The sequence below is a fragment of the Myotis daubentonii genome, chromosome 10 (assembly GCF_963259705.1).
Source record: "Myotis daubentonii chromosome 10, mMyoDau2.1, whole genome shotgun sequence".
Lineage (NCBI taxonomy): Eukaryota > Metazoa > Chordata > Mammalia > Chiroptera > Vespertilionidae > Myotis > Myotis daubentonii.
The window spans coordinates 50,154,803-50,175,741 of record NC_081849.1 but is presented as its reverse complement, the minus strand read 5'-3'; the positions used below and the strand labels follow the sequence as shown (position 1 = coordinate 50,175,741).

The 20,939-nt window shown below is 43.6% G+C and overlaps 1 protein-coding gene across 2 annotated transcripts in view; it reads left to right on the top strand.

Annotated features, from left to right (window-relative positions):
- Window positions 1-20,939, top strand: part of SLC25A13 (solute carrier family 25 member 13) — a 164,750-nt gene that overhangs the window by 104,615 nt on the left and 39,196 nt on the right. For both annotated transcript variants that reach the window (XM_059712379.1, XM_059712380.1), the window contains 4 exons: window positions 1,775-1,859; window positions 2,336-2,494; window positions 14,813-14,865; window positions 16,454-16,534. In XM_059712379.1, the coding sequence (XP_059568362.1) occupies window positions 1,775-1,859; window positions 2,336-2,494; window positions 14,813-14,865; window positions 16,454-16,534 (378 nt within the window). The remainder of the gene's footprint in view (window positions 1-1,774; window positions 1,860-2,335; window positions 2,495-14,812; window positions 14,866-16,453; window positions 16,535-20,939) is intronic.

Genomic DNA, 20,939 nt, shown 5'->3' with positions numbered 1-20,939 from the left:
GGGATTAAGAAGAAGTAAAGACTTTTATTTATTTATTTATTTATTTATTTATTTATTTATTTATCTAACTATCTATCTAACTATCTATCTATCTACCTATTTACTTTAAATATATATATTTCTATTGATTTCAGAGAGGAAGGCAGAGGGTGAGATGGATACATCAATGATGAGAGAGTCATTGACTGGCTGCCTTTTGCACCTGCCCTACTGGGGATGGAGCCCACAACCCGGGCATGTGCCCAGACCAGGAATTGAATCATGACCTCCTGGTTCATAGGTCGACACTCAACCACTGAGCCACGCCGGCCGGGCGGGACTTTTACTTCTTATATAATTTTTAGGGAATCTGTGCTCCATTTGGCAGCGCTTTCCCACACGTTTTCCTTCAAGCCCTTTGCAGCTTTGGAGAGTTTGCGATGGTTGCTTATTAACACTGGTCGTGAGCGGGTTTGAGAGGGTTGGTGAGGTTTACAGTGGGAGGTGCCTGGCTGCTGCTGAGAGATTTGGAGCAATTCACGAGGGCCTTGCCTGGAATATTCTTTACTCTGAGCCCCAGTGAGCCTGACCACATTGACAGAGGTCGTCCACCTGGTAGGCTCCGTGCTAACATTCATCCTCGACAAAGGTGTGCAGAGGAGGAATCTTGCTTGTCTCATTCATGACCATGCTGCACTTCTAGCGTCAGAAAAGTTAAATATAAGTCTGGGGTTTCATTTGTTTAATCTTTTAAATGAAGAGTTAGTGATAGTGGTAGATTCTTCCCACCCTGTTATTTTCAGAGTATGTTCACTTGTTATTTTGATACCAGAACTTTGCTAAGCATTGCACATTTTTTCGTCTTTTTTTAAATTAAAGTATAGTTGGCATACAGTATTATGTTAGTTTCAGGTGTACAACGTAGTGATTTGACATGTATATATCTTACCATGTGCTCACCACCCTCAGGCTGGTAACCCCCTATCACCGTGGAAAGCTACCGATTACTATTGACAATATTCACCTTCACCATTTTTACCTGTGTCTCTCCACCTTCTCCCTTCTGTTTGTTTTTTGTTTCTGAGTCTGTTTTTGTTCTGTTCTATTTGTTCATTCTCATGGCATATTTGTATCCATGTGACTAAAACAGTACCTTTCTTATAGTTGCATCTGTCAAAATGCAGTTACTATTGATGTCCGTCTGTACAGGGATAGAGTTGGAAATACCCCATACAATTTGCAGAAGAAATGTTTTATGTTTATAAAGATGCATATTTCTATGTAAAGTTGTTTTCAGTGAAATGACTTTGAAGGATATTGCAAATTACCTCATTGTATTAGAATTGTGTTACTTTGGTAGCGACTAAAATTCATTGGGTTGATGGCTGGGGTTGGTATTTATTTTTGTGGCTCACCAATTTTAATTATCGTGGCTTTTGAAAAAACAGATTTTATTGAATGTTTTTATTCATTCAACAGGTATTTAGTAAGCACTAACTGTATGCCACCCTCCTTTGACAACTCTATATACGTGTATAGGAGGCAACTGATCAATGTCTCTCTCCCTTCTCTCTAAAAATTAATAAAAAACATATCCTCAGGTGAGGATTTAAAAGTTAAAAAAAAGAAAAACACCACTTACTGAACCTAACCCACTTCCTCTTTGACATTTCAGTTGTATCATGAATTTAGAAACTAGTGGGTAATTTAAAAAAATAATATGTGCTCACTTTTACTCTGTCTTTTTTTCTGTCTCCTTCTTTTCCACTCTCCATTTCCCGTGCATGCAAAGCAGAAGGCCCCCGTCGATTCATCTCGCCCAGTTCTCCTACAAGTCGCAGAGTCAGCCTACAGATTCGGTCTGGGTTCTATTGCTGGAGGTAAGTCATAATGAATTCACATTTTTCATGTTTATTATTCCTTTTATTTTTTTCTCTGGCTTTCCATCTTGAAATATTAAAAACAAACGCCCTCTAGTCTGTCCCTAAGCCACTTACAAGTCTGGACCTGTGAAATGGGACAAGAGCAAAGGGAATTGTCCCCCTATCTGCACCTGATTAGGTTCTTAGATGTGGCTTTTTTCTCTTAATTTATCTGCAGATAGGCTTTCTAAAGACAGGTATTTAACAGTGCAGTTAGACTGTAGGGATGTGCTTCTTGAAAACTGACACCTCTTAACCTTTCATTCACTCAAATGAAAATCCAAAATTGTTAAGGGTAATTGTTAGTACAGTTTTAAAATCTGTTCATGCTAAATTACGTTTTTTCTTCGGTCAGTCTTCTCTTTGACTTTGCCTCCCCTTTTCCTCAGACAGACCTTCATTCCTTCTGAAATGTTGATATTATTTGATTTCAGCTGTGGGAGCCACTGCCGTGTATCCCATCGATCTTGTCAAAACTCGAATGCAGAACCAGCGATCAACTGGCTCTTTTGTGGGAGAACTTATGTATAAAAACAGCTTTGACTGTTTTAAGAAAGTGCTACGCTACGAAGGCTTCTTTGGACTGTATAGAGGTTAGTGCCATGTGCTAAATTCATGCAAGGTGAAGGAATAGCCAGAGGTTTGGTTTTCCATCTGAGTGCCTGAAATGTATTAGAGAGGCTGTGCTGAAATGGAAATGCAGCACGTTCTCAATTATCCATGCTAATGGGAGTGGGCCGGAGGCATCTGGGGCATGGCTAATGAAAACAGCCCATAATCTGAAAGCTAGCTATATTGCTTGTAATATGTTTTATTTCTTAAAATAATTATGTTTATAAACATCTTCGGTGAGTTTTTAAAAGGCTTGTAGTTTGTGTCCTTGAAATAACTCCACTCACCAGCTCATAGGGAAAGGCATCCTGGAGACAGGACAGAGCCTCCTGAGATTAATGAGTCTCCTTGAATAGACACAGGAAAGTCCATCAGGTGGGAACCAAGGCTCAGTGGAGCTCTCCTTTCCTGCCTCTACCTCTATACCCAGTGGAGTTTATTCACACACTAGCCAGGTAGTCCTTCTGGACCCAGCTGCTCCTTTAATCATCTCAGGTTCATTAAGCAGTGAGAACAGCAGTAAAAAGTATGCCATCGCTCACGGAAAGAATCCCACAGTCCCTGACTGCTTTTCCATTGGCACTGACTACTTTCCAACCTCTCTCCCGTTGTGATGGCCGTCTACAGAGAAAAGTAGCAGGAGTATTTGTATCAGCTAGAGTACGGTTTCGCAAGGCAGTTCAGGCTGAGCTGCTTTGCCATTTGGCAACTGCAAAGCCGGAGGGGTCTTCCCTCCTCTCCCTACCCCCGCAAGATACAGGCCTTAACTGGCAGCCAGGTAAGCCTGTGCCTCTGTGCCTCTTCTGCCATCTGCTGACTCCAGTCTTCCTCTTAAGCACCCACGCTTAAAAAAAAAGAAAAGGAATATAAAAAGACCGCTCATGAAATCTCTCACCTTAGCAACTAGAAGGCTTCAGACTCCAGAGGAGTTCCATTTTACAGGTTCTGTTGTGTAGTGGATAACCCCTTCAAAGGCCCTTTGATCTTTTCTTTGCCCTCTTCCCTTCACCCCTGCCTCTTCTGACAATCGGGAAGGTCTTTGACCCCAGGTGATTGATGATGACCCTTGCAGGGTCACTGCCTTCCATTTGAAATACTTTTCCCTCCTGGTGACAACAAACCTGGCAAATGAAATGTCTCCCAAGTAGTGCAAGGTTAATGTCAGAGTTCCTGCTTCACAGAGTTTCAGGCAAAGGCGGCCACCTTCCCTGGTCACCTGGGTTCTTTTCTGTAGGGGGCCTTGCACCTCGGGTTGGGCAGATGTTCCAGCCTTGGCGTTGCTTCACAAACTACTTCTGTGAGCTTTCCTTGGTCTCGGGGGAATGTCAAGGGGGTGTTCAGAATGCTGAGAAATACTGGCGTCCGCCTGGTGTCCTTCATGTCCTTGTGTTGACCTGCTTTGTTTTTAATGTTTAATCTGTTTCCAGCTCTTGGACTACGCCTGGCAGGTCTTGATTCTTGGTTGCATCTGCATTTCTTTCTTTGACCTATCCTCTTGACCCCCTGGACGGAGCAGCCTAAAGCATACCTGAGTGCTGAGCTGCGTGGGGGCTATCCCCCAAACCCCTTGCTGTTGGAGCTATTACGTCTGAGAGACAGGGAAGGGGGAGTGAGCTGTCTATTAGATAGAGATGGAGGCTCATTCTGTACCCCTGTCCCTGCTTTAGAAATACCCATTTATCTAATCTGTTTGAGGTGCCAGGACCCTAAGGGGTTCTCTGTCAGAAGATGATAAGCAGAGTGTGAATATAAGGAGATTAGTTCTGGAAGTCACCTATGTTCATTTATCCCTGATTTCTTATTTTTTTTCTCCAATAGATGATTTTAAAACAAAAGATTTACTATAAAACTTTGTTTAGCTCTGTTCTGTTACTGGGATCTTGAAAGCAAAGAGATGATTGACAATTCAGGTTTAAAACAATGATTTACAATCTTGCTTCATAAATTACTTGTTGCTATTGATTGTTTGGGGACCAATTCCCTTTAGTGCCTTGCACAAGATCCTTAATTAATAATTGTATATAACTGCTTATGTGGAAATGCTTATTGCCGGGCAAGAGGAAGATTTGATGAAAATGGGAAACCGTCATTGCTAGCAAAAAAAGTATAATAAAAACAAAAAAGACCTGAAATATTTCTGAGAATCAGTATTCTAACCTTTGTGTATAAAATCAGGCTATAAAACACCCTACATGTGATTCTTTGACTATAAATCTCTCATTAAGTGTAATTTTATTGTTTTAAAATGCTATTATTCCCGGGGAAAATGGTTAAGTTTCAATTTTGAGAATTTAAAATTGCTGCTGTTAACGCTTCACCTAGCAGTATTTGAGAAGGTGTCAGAGTACATCTCTAATTAATAAACATGTTTCGAAATATTGAGCATATTTTTTCCTGTTCTGGAATTTTACTTAACATGTAATTTTCTGCATCAAGACATATATAATTGCTAATATTTTCTGAATAGTATAATTTGGGAATGTTGCATAAGTAAGGTCCCTTCCCTGTTTTACCATTATCTTTATTTATATTTTGGGGGAAAGTTGGCAGTCGGCTCTGGAAGAAGGTGACTGCTTGCTTGTATTCTTATTATAAGGTTAATAAGGAGCTATCTCCCTCTTTTTTTCTTTTAAAAAGAATACAGATTTATAAAGGGAAGCTCTGTTTGTTTTAGGAGTAAGTCCTCGTGAAACTACGAAAATGTGGGTTATTTTTAAAGAACTTTTCCAGCACTCCACAAGTTGTTCTCTTTCCTTCTCTGGTGGTGGCCAGCATCTGTCTGCACAGTCCGGGAAGCTACCCGATCCTAATCAGGAAGCACGTTTGAATCACTGCCCGTTCGTCCAAAGGAGACAGATAACACAGCATGCGACTGTTAGCAGTTGTCCTCAGTGGACACGGGGTCCTGTGCCTCAGTGCACCATGCGATTTTAGTATTGTGGTTGGTTAGGTCTTATTCTTCACATCTCTGTACTTCTTGGTCTCTGGAAGTCTCTTATTTAGGTAGGGCTAAGTTTTGGTTATTAGAAAAAGATCCCCTTAGAAGTCCTATGAGACTGACTCTGCAAACCTTCTCTACAACACAGACTACTCAAAGGGATTGTTTTTCCTTGTTTTTCCTATAATTTTTGAAAACCATTCCCCCAGGCTAAGTCTCTCTATATGAAGGGAAACAACACCTGAGCTAATCCAGAGCTCTCTGAAGTCACTTGTGAACGTCTTCCTCTGTTTCCTCCCAGTCTTCCGAGTGATTAAACACACTCGGGTGTTTAAAATCCTTAATGAATTACCTGACAGCTCATTTGGTTTGAATGAATCGCATGATCAAGTGAGTCAGTTATTGGTCTGCTTTAGACTTGGCATATTAAAGAAAAACAATTGATTGGGTAATCATCCATAATGAAATGCTCTTCACGTTCCAGGAATAACTAATTTCTGCCTTGAAGCTTTGCCACACTCTCCCCCCTTCGATGTTTTAGGTAATGGGATGAGTAGCCTAAGAAATTGGAAAATGTTTTGGGGAGGCTCTTGGGGAGAAAGATGGATTCAAGAGAAATCAGGATCCATGAGAAATACTTTTTAAAGGAAGGTTTTGATTTTTGTTTCTGTTGGAGAAGCCATAAAGAAAATCTGTCAGAAAGAAAAATTAGATCATTTTATGAATTAAACTTAATTTGGAGCACTACATTATCTTTGAGGTAATTGGCAATATGTGTGTGTGTGTGTGTGTGTGTGTGTGTATTATTATTAATAAGCCCATGATCCAGGCTTGCAAGGTTTTCAATGTGTCTATTTCAGGTTGTATGTGTGGTGCAAATGTAGTCATCTTCCATCCTGGAATGTTCTCAAGGTGACATCTAGAGGATATTGTGGTGATATCTCGGGAAGTTATTGATATGTGTGCATTCTAGAAGGAAATTTTGTCAGACAGCTATTTTCTGCCAAGACTTCTTGTGGTTAATGGTTCTGTTGAAGGGAATATCCAAATTGTATGATCCACAGTGAGATCTCCTCTTGCATAATTCTTGTGGATAGAAATAATTTAAAAAACTCCAGCACCAAGAGAAAAAGATAGGAACTCCTACAACTCTGTTTTGCATAACTTGGGAACCCATACATCCTGAATGTTTTGCATAACTTAGGAACCAACCATCATGAATCTGTGAACTGTACTGACTCGTGGGTGCCCACGCATGCCCACCAAAGCTTCTAATGAGTGCAGAATGATTGGCTTGAGTTTCGTCTTCTTGGTCAATTTCTGCACATTTTCTTTGAGGGTATCAAACTGTGACAAGATCAAAAGGCAGATATTTGGTCATAGGAGACCAAACAGAAATGAACAAAAGACTTAGGCAGTCCATGAGCTGGGTCATCAAATCTCCAGAAATCTACTAGTACCTACAGTGAGCCAACTGAACTGAGCACAGGGCATTTAAGTAGGAGAATAAGGTAACACTAACTCAAACTAGGGTGGGACAGAGCATTGTCTTAGGCTTGAGAAGGCTAGGTGAGCTTAGAAAACTGGGAAAGGTGACAAAAAGATGGAACCAGACATAGCCTTGGGAAGATTAATGACCGAACTAGTTCCAGGTCTCAAGAATGACCATTTCTAACTAACTAGCTACTGTCAGTTGCTGAGACCAAAAGAAGGGAACTAGATTAAACCTCAGCACCAAGGAAATAGTTTAGATAGAAGAAAACCTAACCAGGACTTTGAAAGTAGCCATAGACCAGAGTGAAAAACTGAAGGAGAGGGTCCAATCCTTTTCAATGATCTTCACTTCTAGAAGGCCCCAAACAGAAGAGGAGTCAAAAGAACTATTTTTCTTAGACCATAATCATGCTCTGACACTCCCAAAGCCATCCTGAGCCAGAGGTAAGATAACAGATGGTTCTTGCCCACCTTGAGTAAAACATTTAACCCAGATAAAGGAGCATTTAAATCTTAATATCTGCATCGTGCCTCCCCTCCCTTTTCCCAGCCCCACTGTGGTCACCTTGGGGTGGGACCCTGGATTGCAGCAAGCTCTGTGAAAGGGAGTAGTGTCCTTTCGAGGGTGGCAGTGCCTCATGCCCAGGGGCAATATGAGTCAGAAGCAGACAGACAAGTGGGAAGGGGCGGAGGGAGGAAGGAATGCTTGAGCAAGTGAAGAGAGAAGGCCACGGAAATCGGAGCAGGAATAAAAGCTGTGAGGCAGGGCGGGCAGCGTGCTGATAGCTCTCGAAGGAAGGTTAATCTATTGTTGACAGCCGGGAGGGCTCTCTGGGAGGACGGGGCAAGTGGAGTGGCCACAGGGGTGAGGTCAGGAGGGTAAGAATGTAACATATCATCGGAGGGGTTGCCTCCGGGGTGAAACTGGATAACACAAAAAGTGCTGGATGTGGCTTTAGCTACAGGAATTGGGGTATCTCACGCTTTAATTTCTCCTGCCGAAGTCTGCTTGTCTCTGCCCGGAATGCCTTCTTTCCCGTTTTTGCTGCTTTGAGCTACCTTCCTCGGGGCTGGGCTGGCCACTCCTGAACTTACTTTTGTCTGACCTGAGACAGAAACGCTGCCTTAGTTAGGGGGTTTCTTCCTTGCCGTGGCTGCTCCATACCTGTGCTCCTGCTTGCCTTGTTCAGCGTGCCCCTTTGGGACGCTGGTTCCAGCCATCACCCTCGCCCTGACCGGCTGCTTTCCCTGAACCTCGTGCCCAGTGGGTTCCCTGACTCTCACCTGGTCAGCAGGTCATCACCTACAGCTTGGCTCTACCATTCAGTGTCTTTAGCGTCTTAAAGAGCCTAAAGTTGAGAACCTGGAGAGAGTGAAGGAGACATGATATGGAGGCCCACACAGCCACCATCCATATGTGAAAGGGCCTAGCTGTGCAGGGTGCCGGCCCCCTGGGAGTCAGGCCCGGAGAGCCATCTGGGCTGGAAGAAATGCCTTGGTGGAGCAGAGAAGGGAGTTGGAGCAGTGAGTTCACTAGAGTGAACAGGGAAGAGCTGAGCGTTAGGGGGATAGAACCCTGGTGTGAGCACAGCGTTGGACCTGAATTCACTGAGAGTGCCACTGCCTAGTCACCAGATAGTTAGTGATGTGGGACAAGCTGTTTAGCCTATCTAGATTCTAGTTCCCATGAAGGAAGGGATAGTGATGATGATGGTGATGAGCATAAAAATAACCAACAATAAAAAACCCCACTCTGTGATACTTACTATATACTTAGCACTGTTCTGAGGGCTTCATTTTATCTTTACCCCATGAAGACGGTTCTGCGTTTATCCCATTGTACAGGTGGGGGAACTAAGGCACAGAGAGATTGGGTAACTTGCCCACAGTTGCACAGCTAATAAACAACAGCGTCAGAGTCCAACCCCAGCAGCCTGGCTGCAGACTCAGTGCTCTTCTGCTACTCAGTAGAAATGACGTTGTAAAACGTTGCTTAGCCTCAGAGGTTGAGAAATGCTTAAATTCTTCACAAAAACGTTTTATTGTAGCTTAAGAATTTAGTTGAAGGTGTGCCAGATGTGTGCTACTTCCTTATCTTTGCCCAAAGTAAGCAGGGCCACTAGATGCTATGAGACCAGATGTGCCCTCGCTGCCCGGGGACAGCTCCTCTTAGGATGGGCCTGATGCCATGGCAACAGCATCATACAGAGGCCCCTCCACTTACAGTGGGGTTACATCCTGATAAGCCCATCATAAATTGAAAATATCGTAAGTCAAAAATGCATTTAATGCACCTACCTCCCAACCATCGCAGCTGGGCCTGGCAGTTAATGCTGAATGTGTATCACTCTCACAGCACAGTCAAGTCGGAAGTCTGAAGCCAAGGGCCCTCTGTCCTCCTTACCTGATTCTGGAGTGTGATCATTATTCGGGGCACATCGCCTCTTGTAAGCAAGAAGAGAGTCAGGGATAAACCTTGATCAGATAGGCAGAGAGAAACATCCCATTTTTAAATACACGATTTAGGTTGTGAGCGGTGTCTGGCTCTTTATATATATTTACTCGTGTGATTGTCATAATAAACCAGGGAGTCATAAATAGCATCCACGGTTTACCAGTGAGTACCCTAGAGTTCCAAGAACAACATCCCCAAGGTCACTCAGCACGAAGGAGGTGCAGGCCGAGGCTTGCAGCCCAGAGCCCTTGGTCCAAGCCATTCATTTTGGTACAGGCCATTGAAAAGAAACGGTTTTAATTAGGCCAGCTTTGTTAATGAGTTTCTTTCATAGTATCTCCCAACTCTGAGACTCTAACCCTTTTTTCTACAAAGGTTTTAAGTGATAGCATAGTAGCCCTCTGACCCAGGACACTGCTACTTTTGAGGGTGCTGTAGGAAGTGAGGTTGGGGGTTCCTGATGTGGGCTTCGTCCCCACACCTCCAGCTCAGTTCTCATTGAGTTGCACCGAGGACTGGAATCAGAGGGGATAGTGTGATTTATATCTCAGCCCCATGAAATTTGAAGACCAAACGCTGTATTAATATTGTACCCTGTAAATCTTTTCTCGCATTAGCAGCCTTCTGGTAAAGTTTGCCCAGGAAGCATGGCCATGTGTGCTGATGGAGCTGAACTAAAATGAGAAGATTAGGAAACTAACCACACTAATAAATTTCATTTGAGGCCGTTGGAAAACAGACGGCTGTTTTGACAAGTTAGAAACAACACACACATCCATTCTCTGTTTCTAATGGTTAAAATGAATTTCCAGAATCCAACAGAAACGTCTTATATTAGAAGCCTAATTTTTCTGTGGAGTCACCCAGATGTCAAATCTAGATGTGCTTTCGGCTTCGGTGTGATCGCGCTGAAGGCCTGAATGAGGCCAGCTGTTTTAGGTATTACGGAGCCACATTCCCCTCCTCCCGCTGCAGTCAAAGGACCAGGAGGGATATTGAAACCCCCACCTCTGTGACTTTTCATTGTCCCACAGGTTACTGCCCCTCCCAAAGGGCATTGACCCAGCATGAATGGTGTCAAGGCCACATCTGTAGTGCCACTTAGATTGTCGTCCGCAGCCACCTTTGTTTCCCTACCGAGGCAGGGGGCTCCCCACAAGAATGGTACTTATCCAGTAACCCCCACCCCCCACCCCGAGTACCAACATCTGGCCCAGGTCTTAGGACTGGATTTGTACTTTGGTTTTATTCTTACCGAGTGGATGTTATTCAATTAATATGGTGAAACTGGGGGGCCTTCAATGATACTACTTTACCTCCTAATTACTCTCCCAGCCCTTCACCTGCCTCTAGGACTTTTTACTGAAATTCACTCTCTACTTTAAAAAGAATTTGGCTCAAGCTCCTTCGCGTGGCCTAGGAGAGAAGCAGTGCAGTGGACCAGGTAGGAGCCCCCCTGCAGCCGGACCACCTGGGTTGAACCCCAATCCCCGTCTGACAGCTGAGTGACCTTAGACAGGCTGCTTGAGGTCTGCCTCAGTTTCTTCATCTGCCGATGGGGGCAAAAATAACATGCAGTGATTTGTTGGTATTGACCTCCTGTTGAGTGGATTGAATGGGCTGATTCACATGAAGCACAGAGAGTAGTGCCTGGTGTGTGATAAGGGCCCCCAAATCCTGCCTGTTGTCATTATCTCTGCTATTTGTCGTTCATTGCCAGGTCTCTGACCTAGCCATAGCCTCCAGGCATCTTGCCCCAGCCCTGAATGTGCCATGACCTTGAGGTTTTTGCACGTACTCTTCCCTCTGCCTGGACCACCCTGCCCTCCGTTCTAGTCATGTCTCTTTTCCACAGTGAGTCCCTGCTTATCTTTACAGATCCAGGTCAAGTGTCTCCTCTCTGATGCGTTTCTCCCTGCTGCAGGCAGGACAAGTGATTCTCTGCTGTGTTCCCATCGCCCTGGACTGTGGACTTATCACTCTGTCCACTTTCTGGCACTCAGGGTCACCTAGGTTTCCCTTGTCTCCAAACTGAGAATTTTTCCAGGGGGTCGCAGGGTTCCCACTGTGTTTATTGCACGCTGCCAAGCACGCGGAAGGCATTTGGTAAATGTTTGCTGAACGAATAAATACACGGTTTTCCTTTTTGTTTTGTTTTGTTGTGTGTGTGTGTGTGTGTGTGTGTGCGCATGCGTGTGTGTTTGTTTTGTTGTTGCTGTTCACAGTGCATTACTAAATTTATAGCGAGAAAGACAAGTCTCAATCGCTTAAAAGGCTGCCTGAAGTGATTGTATCTAACCAAGTGTAGTCATTTGGCTCTGTGGGCTGGTTGTTAATAGTCATTTAAAAAGACTGTCACAGGGTAGTTACAGGGATAAGAGATCATCATTTAAATCACAGTGCTTTCAGCCCATCCATGGTGTTGGTCTACAATTTAATGATGAGGAAAATACATCTAGCAAGTAAATATTTAACTAAACATCCGGGCACTTGACTTGAATGCGGAGAGCAACACGGCAGTTGTAAATGTTAAGATGTAGTTTAACCAACTTATCCCCCCATTTTACTGGTAGAAACTAATGTTCTTTCACGAAGCAATAATAAGGCTTTCTAATCATATTACAGATAGCATATCATCTCGTATTATGTGGTATAAGAAAAATGCTGTAAGTGAACGAAGTTTAGAAGAGAATACTCACTTTGAATAAGAGCCCTGGCTTTGCCCGGGCGGTTTCATAGTCCCATTTTCTGAGCTGCTTTGAGCATAGCCCTACTCAAGCTGGCCAGAGACAGGGGGACTTTAGATAAAGAGTTCACACTGGAGAGAAAGAAGGCGGAGATCTTATGAGGATCCCAGGGCAGGGGTTCCTGGGAACCTGGCCCAGGGGGACTGGCTCCCCCACCTGTGTACCTTTCACAGTTGTTTTTGTGTGTTTTTTAATTTTTTCTTAGTACATTTCTTTATTGATTTCAGAGAGGAAGAGAGCGGGAAAGAGAGAGAGAAACGTCAACGATGGGAGAGAATCATTGGTCAGTTGCCTCCTGCACGCCCCCTACTGGGGATTGAGCCTGCAACCCGGGTATGTGCCCTTGGCCGGAATCGAACCCAGAACCCTTCAGTCCACAGGCCAACGCTCCATCCACTGAGCCAAACCAGCTAGGGCAATCTTTCACAGTTTGTGTGTTCTCTCCCTGGTGTCTCCACTCCACCAGCCCCCTTCCTTTTTGTACTTGTGATTTCTCCTTCCTCGTGGCATTGGCACAGACTTCAACGACTGGCTGGCATCGCTTTTGGAACCAGGGCATAGGGCCCAGGTCGCCAAAATCATTGGCCACATGTCTTTTAAGAGTCTTCCCCAAGTTCAGTCAGCTGTGGCCCTAAGGAAGAAACAAGCTCAAAATAGGGCTGCCTAGAGAAGACATCACAAACCCCAGTGTTTGCAGGATGCAGGCAGGTTGTGTGATTGAAAGATGAGTCTGGGTGTGAGAGGCACAGGCCAGAGGCGAGTGTGATCTACGAGCACCGATTCTTGCGAATGAGGGCTTAGGGTTGAATCCCTGTCTATTTGTCAGCTGGATAATTCAGGCCAAATTACTTAATCTCAGTATGCCCCAGTTTCCTGTCTGTAGGGCAGTTACAAGAATTAAATGAGTTCGTAAAATGGTACCCAGCACATCGTTAACAATGTTAGGTGTTTCTTAAGAAAATTTTCACTCGTATCAGCATGCTCATCATCATTTTGTCCCACAATGAAATGAACTTCCTTTTTTAAAAATACATGCAGCTCTCTTGGTCTGTCTAGTTTTTCCCTTTTTGTGGAGCCACAAGCACAGAGAAATAGTTTCGACAGAGCGAGAAAAATGATGAAAACAGCTGGCACTCCTCTTCATTGCCGTGTGAGTTTTAGGGCAAGCTGGGCACCACGGTGAATGGATGCTGGGGGCCTGAATAAAAGGGCAGGGCCTTACCCAATGAGCCGATTGCTGTGATGTGAGAAGCAGGCCTAGGCCTCTCACATCTATCTGTTCTTACAACCAGCTCATATTATGTTTGGTACCTTATACATCTGCAGGCTGGTACAGCCCTGGATCTAGTGACTTTTGGCCCCAGGCTGCTGCTTCAGGAAGATGGTGTGGACAGGGCTGGTCTCTCTGAAGAGGCGGCAAGTGGCTCTTCTTGTATGAAATAGAAGATTGTGCTTACAGAGGATAGCACCATGAGGCCCCTCCCAGGGACAGCAGTGTGACCCCGGGAACTATATATCCTGATCCTCCTTGTGAGCTTCCTGTGTGTTTTCAAGAAAAGGCATCTGACTTTGATTTCATGTTCAAATGATTATATTTTTTAGTTCAGATATTACATCCACTGATGTTGCAACTGCCTTTCCTAGAAGCAGCCCTTTCCTGTCCCAGGCCACCCCTCCACTTTGGACTCTGAGTCTTACTTGATTCCCTCTCATCCCAACATGTATGAAACAGCTCTTTGCTGGTCACCCCACATCCGTTACTCCCCACAACCTTCCTCATCCTACCCTGGTATTCTGGTAAAAACTGAACAAGAGCAGTCAAACCCAGTTTCTCTCTCTCTCTCTCACAGTCTCACACACACATGCACACGCACACAACATCAGTGTGCCCTGTTTATTTTCTACAGAGCATGTGGAGTGGTCTTTTAAAAATATGAATTAGCACATTTCTCTGCTCCTGGTCAAAACTCTCCCATTCTCATCTGACTTAGACTTTCTCAAGCTCAGGGTCCCGGCCTTCGATGTGGCTGTAGCCCCTGGCCCCTCTGGGTCTCTCCCTATGCCTGCCCCATGCTTTGTAGCTATAGCACCCGGCCTCTCCCTGCATCTCCTGTGCTGTCCTTCCTGCTGTGCTCTCTTTGCCCCATCGGTTCCTCTTCCTGGGATACAGTTTTCCCCAGTGGTTACTCTGCCTCCTTCCATCTGAGACCTGTCAGAGCAAGAACCTTGTTTGTCTTGTGCTTGTCACTGAGTCATCATTGCCAAATGAATGAATGAATGGTTGAACTGTGGGCATTTAGGGGTGGGGGTATAGGGAAAGTGTTAGAAAAAAATGTAATCTGTTCACCAAAGTTCACTTATTAAGAGGCAGAAGGGAAAGGAGCAAACTTGCCATGGCATGGGATTTCTTATATCACTAACCCTGCTGATTTGCCTAATGTGCGAACGATGCAGCAAGTGAGAGGGGATTGACTTGGGCTTGATGTGGCTGTGAGACCTTAGTCCTCAAAACATTCCATTTTGAGTATTCTCATTACAGGTAATAGCAGAAAATTGCCCCAAAGATTGCCCCAGTTTTTCAGTGGTGATCCCTTCTTGAGAGCTGTTAATTTGTTTAGTTAATGCTAATTTATTTCATATGCATCTACGTTTTGTTGTTTTTTAGGTCTGTTGCCACAGTTATTGGGAGTCGCCCCAGAGAAGGCCATAAAACTCACAGTAAGTCTTTTGAGTGGATGCTTCTTATTAAAGGAGTTTGCACACACTCAGGAATCTAGTAGACAATTCGTTTGTGAAGCAGCAGGTTGGCGTTGCCTCAGAGCTGCTGACTGATTTGAACATAGAGCACTCACCTGCCCAGCTCTTCATTTTTCCCCACTTCACACTGAACATCCAAAAATGCGGTGATACAGCTGAGCAAGACCTTTGGTGGTTGCCGCCAGTGTCATCCTCCTCACCATTGTAGTACTTCAGTTCCTACCATACGAGGCTCTTTGCATGTATTACCTGTTATTTTTTTCATCTCCAGGAAAGTATGACTCAGAGTTTACAGACAAGGAAAGGGAGACTCACAGGGTTTAAGTATTTACCTGTGTTCACATGAGTTATGAGTGGGAAAGCTGGAATTCAAAATCAGATGTTTCTGCCTCCAGGGCATCTGCTCATTCAGTTACACATGCCGTCTACAGGATTCATGGTTAGGCCATATTCTGTAAGCATTTGCCAAAGCCACGTGTTGAGGGCTCTGAGCTCTAGTTGAGGCTGATCCTTCATGAGGTGGTTTCTCCAGTGTCCGCTCCCGTCGGGCACGACGGTAGGGATTCACTGAGTGTTGTGGAACAGAGAGCTATGCATCCGCATCACCCGGGACATGAAGCCCAGAAAGTGAAGCTCCGCTTTTAGATTGGGCTGTGTAGCTTTGCTACCTGGAAGTCTTCCTTTGCCATTTTATTATGTGACCTTGGGACAGCTAATCTTTCCTGGCTCACAGCTTCCAAAAACATATGATTGATCCTTAAAATTGCTTGTAGTGCATACTATTTTGAGACTATTATACTTAATTAATTAATGCTATTGACGTTCTTTGAGAATGCTTGAGAAAATTTTTAGGTACTGAATTTTGGCTAAGTTGAAAAATCTCCTGAGCCAAGTTTGTCTCAATGATGAGTGTCATTTTAGATTAAATCTTGTTAGAAGACTTGAAAGTGGTTTTTAATCAAACCCTTTAGAGCAGTTTTTAAGTTATAAGGCATATGTTTTTATTTTGTCTCTATTGTTAACATGTCTCTCTTTAAAAAAAAGAATTTGTTTTATTGATTCCAGAGAGGACGGGAGAGATAGAAACATCACTGATGAGAGAGAATCATTGATTAGCTGCCTCTAACACTGGGGATCGAGCCTGAAACCTGGCCATGTGCTCTGACCAGAAATCGAACTGTGACCTCCTGGTCCATAGGTCGATGTTCAACCACTGAGCCACGCCAGGCAGGCAATATATCTCTCTTTTTATGCTATTGTAATTGCATGACATATTTGAATTTAAGGCTTGTAAGCCATTGACATTTTAATTTTTTTCTCCTGGAGATATCAGGAATATATATATGCACATACATATATTTCCTTTTGAAAACTACTGATATGCTATTAAGAGCACTTTTCAAACTCTTTTTAAGATTCTTCATTTATTTAGTGTATGATTACTCTAATAAAGTGACAGAAAACAATAACGTATATTTAAAAATGTATGTTTATATGTGTTTAATGACTTTATTTTTTTCATCGGCTTCTATAAATATTTTTCTTCAAGGTGAATGATTTTGTGAGAGATAAATTCATGCACAAAGATGGTTCGGTCCCAATTGCAGCAGAAATTCTGGCCGGAGGCTGCGTAAGTACTTTTTGCAGATCTGTGCATTGAAAAGATTTGTTTTGCACACCTATCACCACCATGGTAAACCAGTGTGGACTACGACTTCTGTTCAACCACAGATCCTGTGCAAGGCAGAGTCTACTAGGGCCTCTCGGCTTTTCCTAGCAAGCCAACGTCCTGAGAAGGAAGGGTAAATGTTCCAGATCTTTTGCCTGTAAAGCCCTGCCTGTTAAATTTCTCACTGCTTGCGGGTGGTTCTGCAATAGAAGTCATTTGGGGCAGAAGTGTTTGGCCTTTGAGAAATCTTTTTTGCTAACCTTTTTAGTACATTCTTTCCTCGTGGCCCTCTCTTCTGGGTCAGGCACTAACATTTGTAGTTTGAAGTCAGCGGCCATAGCTCTCTGCTTTGCTTTAGCTCCCACGTGCCGGCAGCTCTTCAGGCTTCCCAGTGCCTCTGGGAGGAGGGTCCTGGGAAATAACTGGCTGAGTGCGCGCTGCATCGTCAAAAACGCTTGGAATGAGTTATTCCTTTATGTGGATGAACACCCTGCATCTTGTTCTTGAGCTCAGCAAAACATGTCTTGTTTTATCTCATGTACAGGTTTGTTCATGCGAATGTAAATACTTTGGGTAAATTAAACTCTTATACAAAGAATGGTGCTATTCCAAGATAAGGTTGGTTAAATAAATGGGCTTTGATCACCAGGGCAATGCAATAGTGGTATATTTTTTCATTTAAACCTATGTTTCTTATAAGAAAGGTGAGGTCACATTTATTTTTTTAATTAGCTCATTCTGTTCAGGCAACGGTATTCATAAAATAATCTTCTCTTGAAAATTGTTGAGTTTAGAAGCTGGGCAAATACCTGGGAATATTACACCTTTGTTTGGAAAGGGCCTATTGTCCTGTCTAACATTGAATGGGGCTTCCTTGAATGTAGCAGGAGCTAAGAAGTCCTGGCTCCGGGTAATTCTTAAGAGATGGACAGAATCGGGCTGCGGCTGCCACTCTGTTTGATCACTGACCTGTTGTAGACGCCCAGGTAGGAGCTCCTAGTCCGGTAACTTTAGGAGCATTTAGAATGAAAAAGGGAGCCTTTAATGTCCTAAATAAAAAGGGTGCACACGTAATAATAATAAAAAAGAATAGCAGGAGTTGCAGAAACTGTACTTCATTTAACACAGTTTCCATTCGAGTAACTAGGTTTTCTCATTTGAAACAGGCATATCCCTAGGTTGTACTTAGCCTGTCCTGCAAGATGTGCCAGGGGGCCTGGGTAGCAGGGCATTTCAGTAGGTCAGGCGGGTTTATTTTTTTAAAAGTCTGGTTTTAAACCTGCTGAAAAGACATGATTATATATCTCTGTAAGAATTTAAAATGTGAAATTAATTATGTGATACTGCTCAAGATTTTGGCAATAATCTAGAGGTTTATTTTCTTTTGAATGAAAGCATTTTGCCTGCACATGGGTCTGGGTGCCAAGGAGATTGGTTGTGGCACGTAGTGTCTCCCCTAGGTGGTCTTGTTTTCTCCTACGTGGTCGCCCATTCCAAGCACAAAGCCCAGGTTGGCATCTGAAGTGGTGCCTCGTCATTGTGAAGAGGTGCAGCCCTTCTTCAAGCCTGATCTAAACACAGGCTTAAAATTGGAGCCACTTGGGCTTTACAGCTACTTAAAATAGCTGTGAAATGAGGTTTGCCATCCTTCATCTCAAAGGCTGGTAGACAGTGGTCCTCAGTGTTTCAAGTCTCCTGTTTTGTCTCTCCCTCCACCCTCCCCCGCAACCCCCCAGGTATGGCTTTAAGAAGTAAGAGTTTATTTTGCAGGTAAGCAATCCTGTAGGTCGCAAACAATCCAGGCCCGTTAGCTCTCTGAGGAGTGGGATGGATGAGTCCATTTTTATGGTGGATTTTTAATAGCAGGACATCTCTCTTTGCAGACTTGGCAATTTTCCTGATCATCCGGGCCAGCTACACACCTTAGAAAGTCCTTGGGAGCCCACAGCCTAGCCTCTCTGTCCAATTGGGAATACAAAGGGTTTTGAAAAGTTGTGTCACATGAGTGGTTCCCCTGCTTAGTTCACCCAAGCATTTCCAGGCGTTGACTTTTAAGCCCCTGGGCAGCTCACCTTGCTTCATTATTACCGAGAATTAGTACACATGGCTGACTTTTGCACTTGTAATCAAAGCCACTCATTTCTTTGAAGAAGGCCTTTTCTGTTTTATAATCTGTTTTCTGTAAAAACAGAAAATATGCAGGGAAGTCTTGGTCTCATAACCTTCTCAGTGCTTAGCAAAAGTAAGAGTATACTATAAGGTTTGATTTTATATATATTTTTAGAATAACAACAAAAATGTTAGTAAATTTGGAGGAAAGGGGGATTAAGTTAATCCTATTCATTCATGTTTGATATAATAATATCCTTGACTGAAGTGATTAAAAAATACTCTTTTCCTTCATTGACACATATAAAAGGGTGACTCTATTTTTAAATTCATTTTTTGAACACTTACAGTTTAGAACACTGAAAAATTTGACTTCAGTTTTCTGAGCATGTGTATAGATTCACACTTACCTGTAGTGTTATATTCAACACAGTTCAAAATGAAGCTAAGATGCTGAGCCTGGGGTTTTCAGACTCTAAATCTGAAAAGTTCTTGTGATGTGTGTTTTTTTCCCATAGGTTGGGTTAGGCCAGAAGTTGTAGGAGTTTGGACAGAGACCTGGACGCTCAGGTGTCCCTGCATGAGATGTACACGCTTCTGTTTCTTTCTGTCCTCTCTTCTGGGTCGGGAGCTTAGCCTGTAGGGTGACGTGCATGGCCATCATAGTCAGTGACCGCAGAGGCTCTCAGTAAATGGGGCAGAGGCGAGAGGCCTGTCACTACCACCCATTTCCCAGTTAGGTTCCCAGTGACTCTGAGAACTGATATAATTTCTGAGTATTGTTGTTATTGCTATGTTGCTATTACTTTAAGACCATATGTCATGCCATGTGGTCTGTAGGTGACAGTCCCTAATCCCACAAAATAAGTATGAATTGACGGTTTTCTATGCATCTAGTGGAATAGCCAGTTGAAATCCTGAGGGGACTGGAATTTTTAGCTTGTGGTCCTTTGATCTTAATGTCATCAGATAACATGGGGCCATGACTGGTTTCAAGGGAGATATAAATATGCTGATCAGCTTAGTAAATGAAAACAAATGGAATAATATTCACCAGAAAAAAATGTCAAAATGTATGAACCTCTGTCTTACAAAGCTCATATTATTAAAAATTATTCACATACCAATAAAAATAATATTCTGTAATAGTTTTTGGAAAGATAAGTGAGCATGATTTTTGAACAATAATCTATAACGATAAAAGTGTCTCGCCCAGTCCCACCCCATCGGCCACCTTCTAATTAATTTCCTTTCAATTTGCATGAATCCGTGCACCAGGCCTCTAGTCCTTTGATAATAGGCCTACTGTATTTTTTCATTGAGATACATGCACGTGTGTGCGTGTGTAAATATATCTAATGCTTATGGGAGTTTATAGCCATTTTAAGTGGAAAAAATAAGTGATATGCTCATGTCATTGGTGAAATTTATTCTCTCATTAAAGATTTTTAAGCACAGAAGAGCCATAAGCCTGGCTTTGTGTTTTTAAATGATATCCTACTTTCTGCAAGGAGAATGGTTTGTAGAAGGGGCAAGAGTGGGAAGCAGGGAGGCAGGTCAGAAAGAACTTGTTGAGGTCCAGATAGGAGATGCATTTCCCTGATTAGTGATGTTGAGCATCTTTTCATATACCTGTTGGCCATTTGAATGCCCTCTTTTAGAAAATGTCTATTCAAGTGCTTTGCCCATTTTTTTTTAAGTGGATTATTTTAAATCTTTTTCTTTTTTAAAATTCCAATTTGCATTCAATATTATTTTGTATCAGTTTTAGTGGACAGCATAATGGTTAAACAACCTTATGCTTTACAAAGTGTTCCCTCAATATTTCAAGTACCTGCCTGGCACCATGCACTGTTATTACAACGTTATTGACTACTAGGGGCCCGGTGCACGAAATTCGTGCACTGGGTGTGGGGCGGGGGGGAGTGTCCCTCAGCCCAGCCTGCCCCCTCTCACATACTGGGAACCCTCAGGCGTTGACCCCCATCACCCTCCAATCGCAGGATCGGCCCCTTGCCCAGGCCTGACGCCTCATTTCCCCCCATCACTGGTTCTGCCCCCAGCCCAGGCCTGATGCCTCTGGCCTAGGCGTCTGGCCCGGGCAGCGGGGACCTGCAGTGGCAGCGGGGGGCGCCGCGATCGCACGCGCTCTGCCCCTGCCCCTGCAGGATGCCTCTGGCTGAGGCGTTCGGCCCGGGCAGCGGGGATCCACAGCTGCAGCGGCCCTGCGATCATGGGCTCCGCTTTAGGCCCAGGC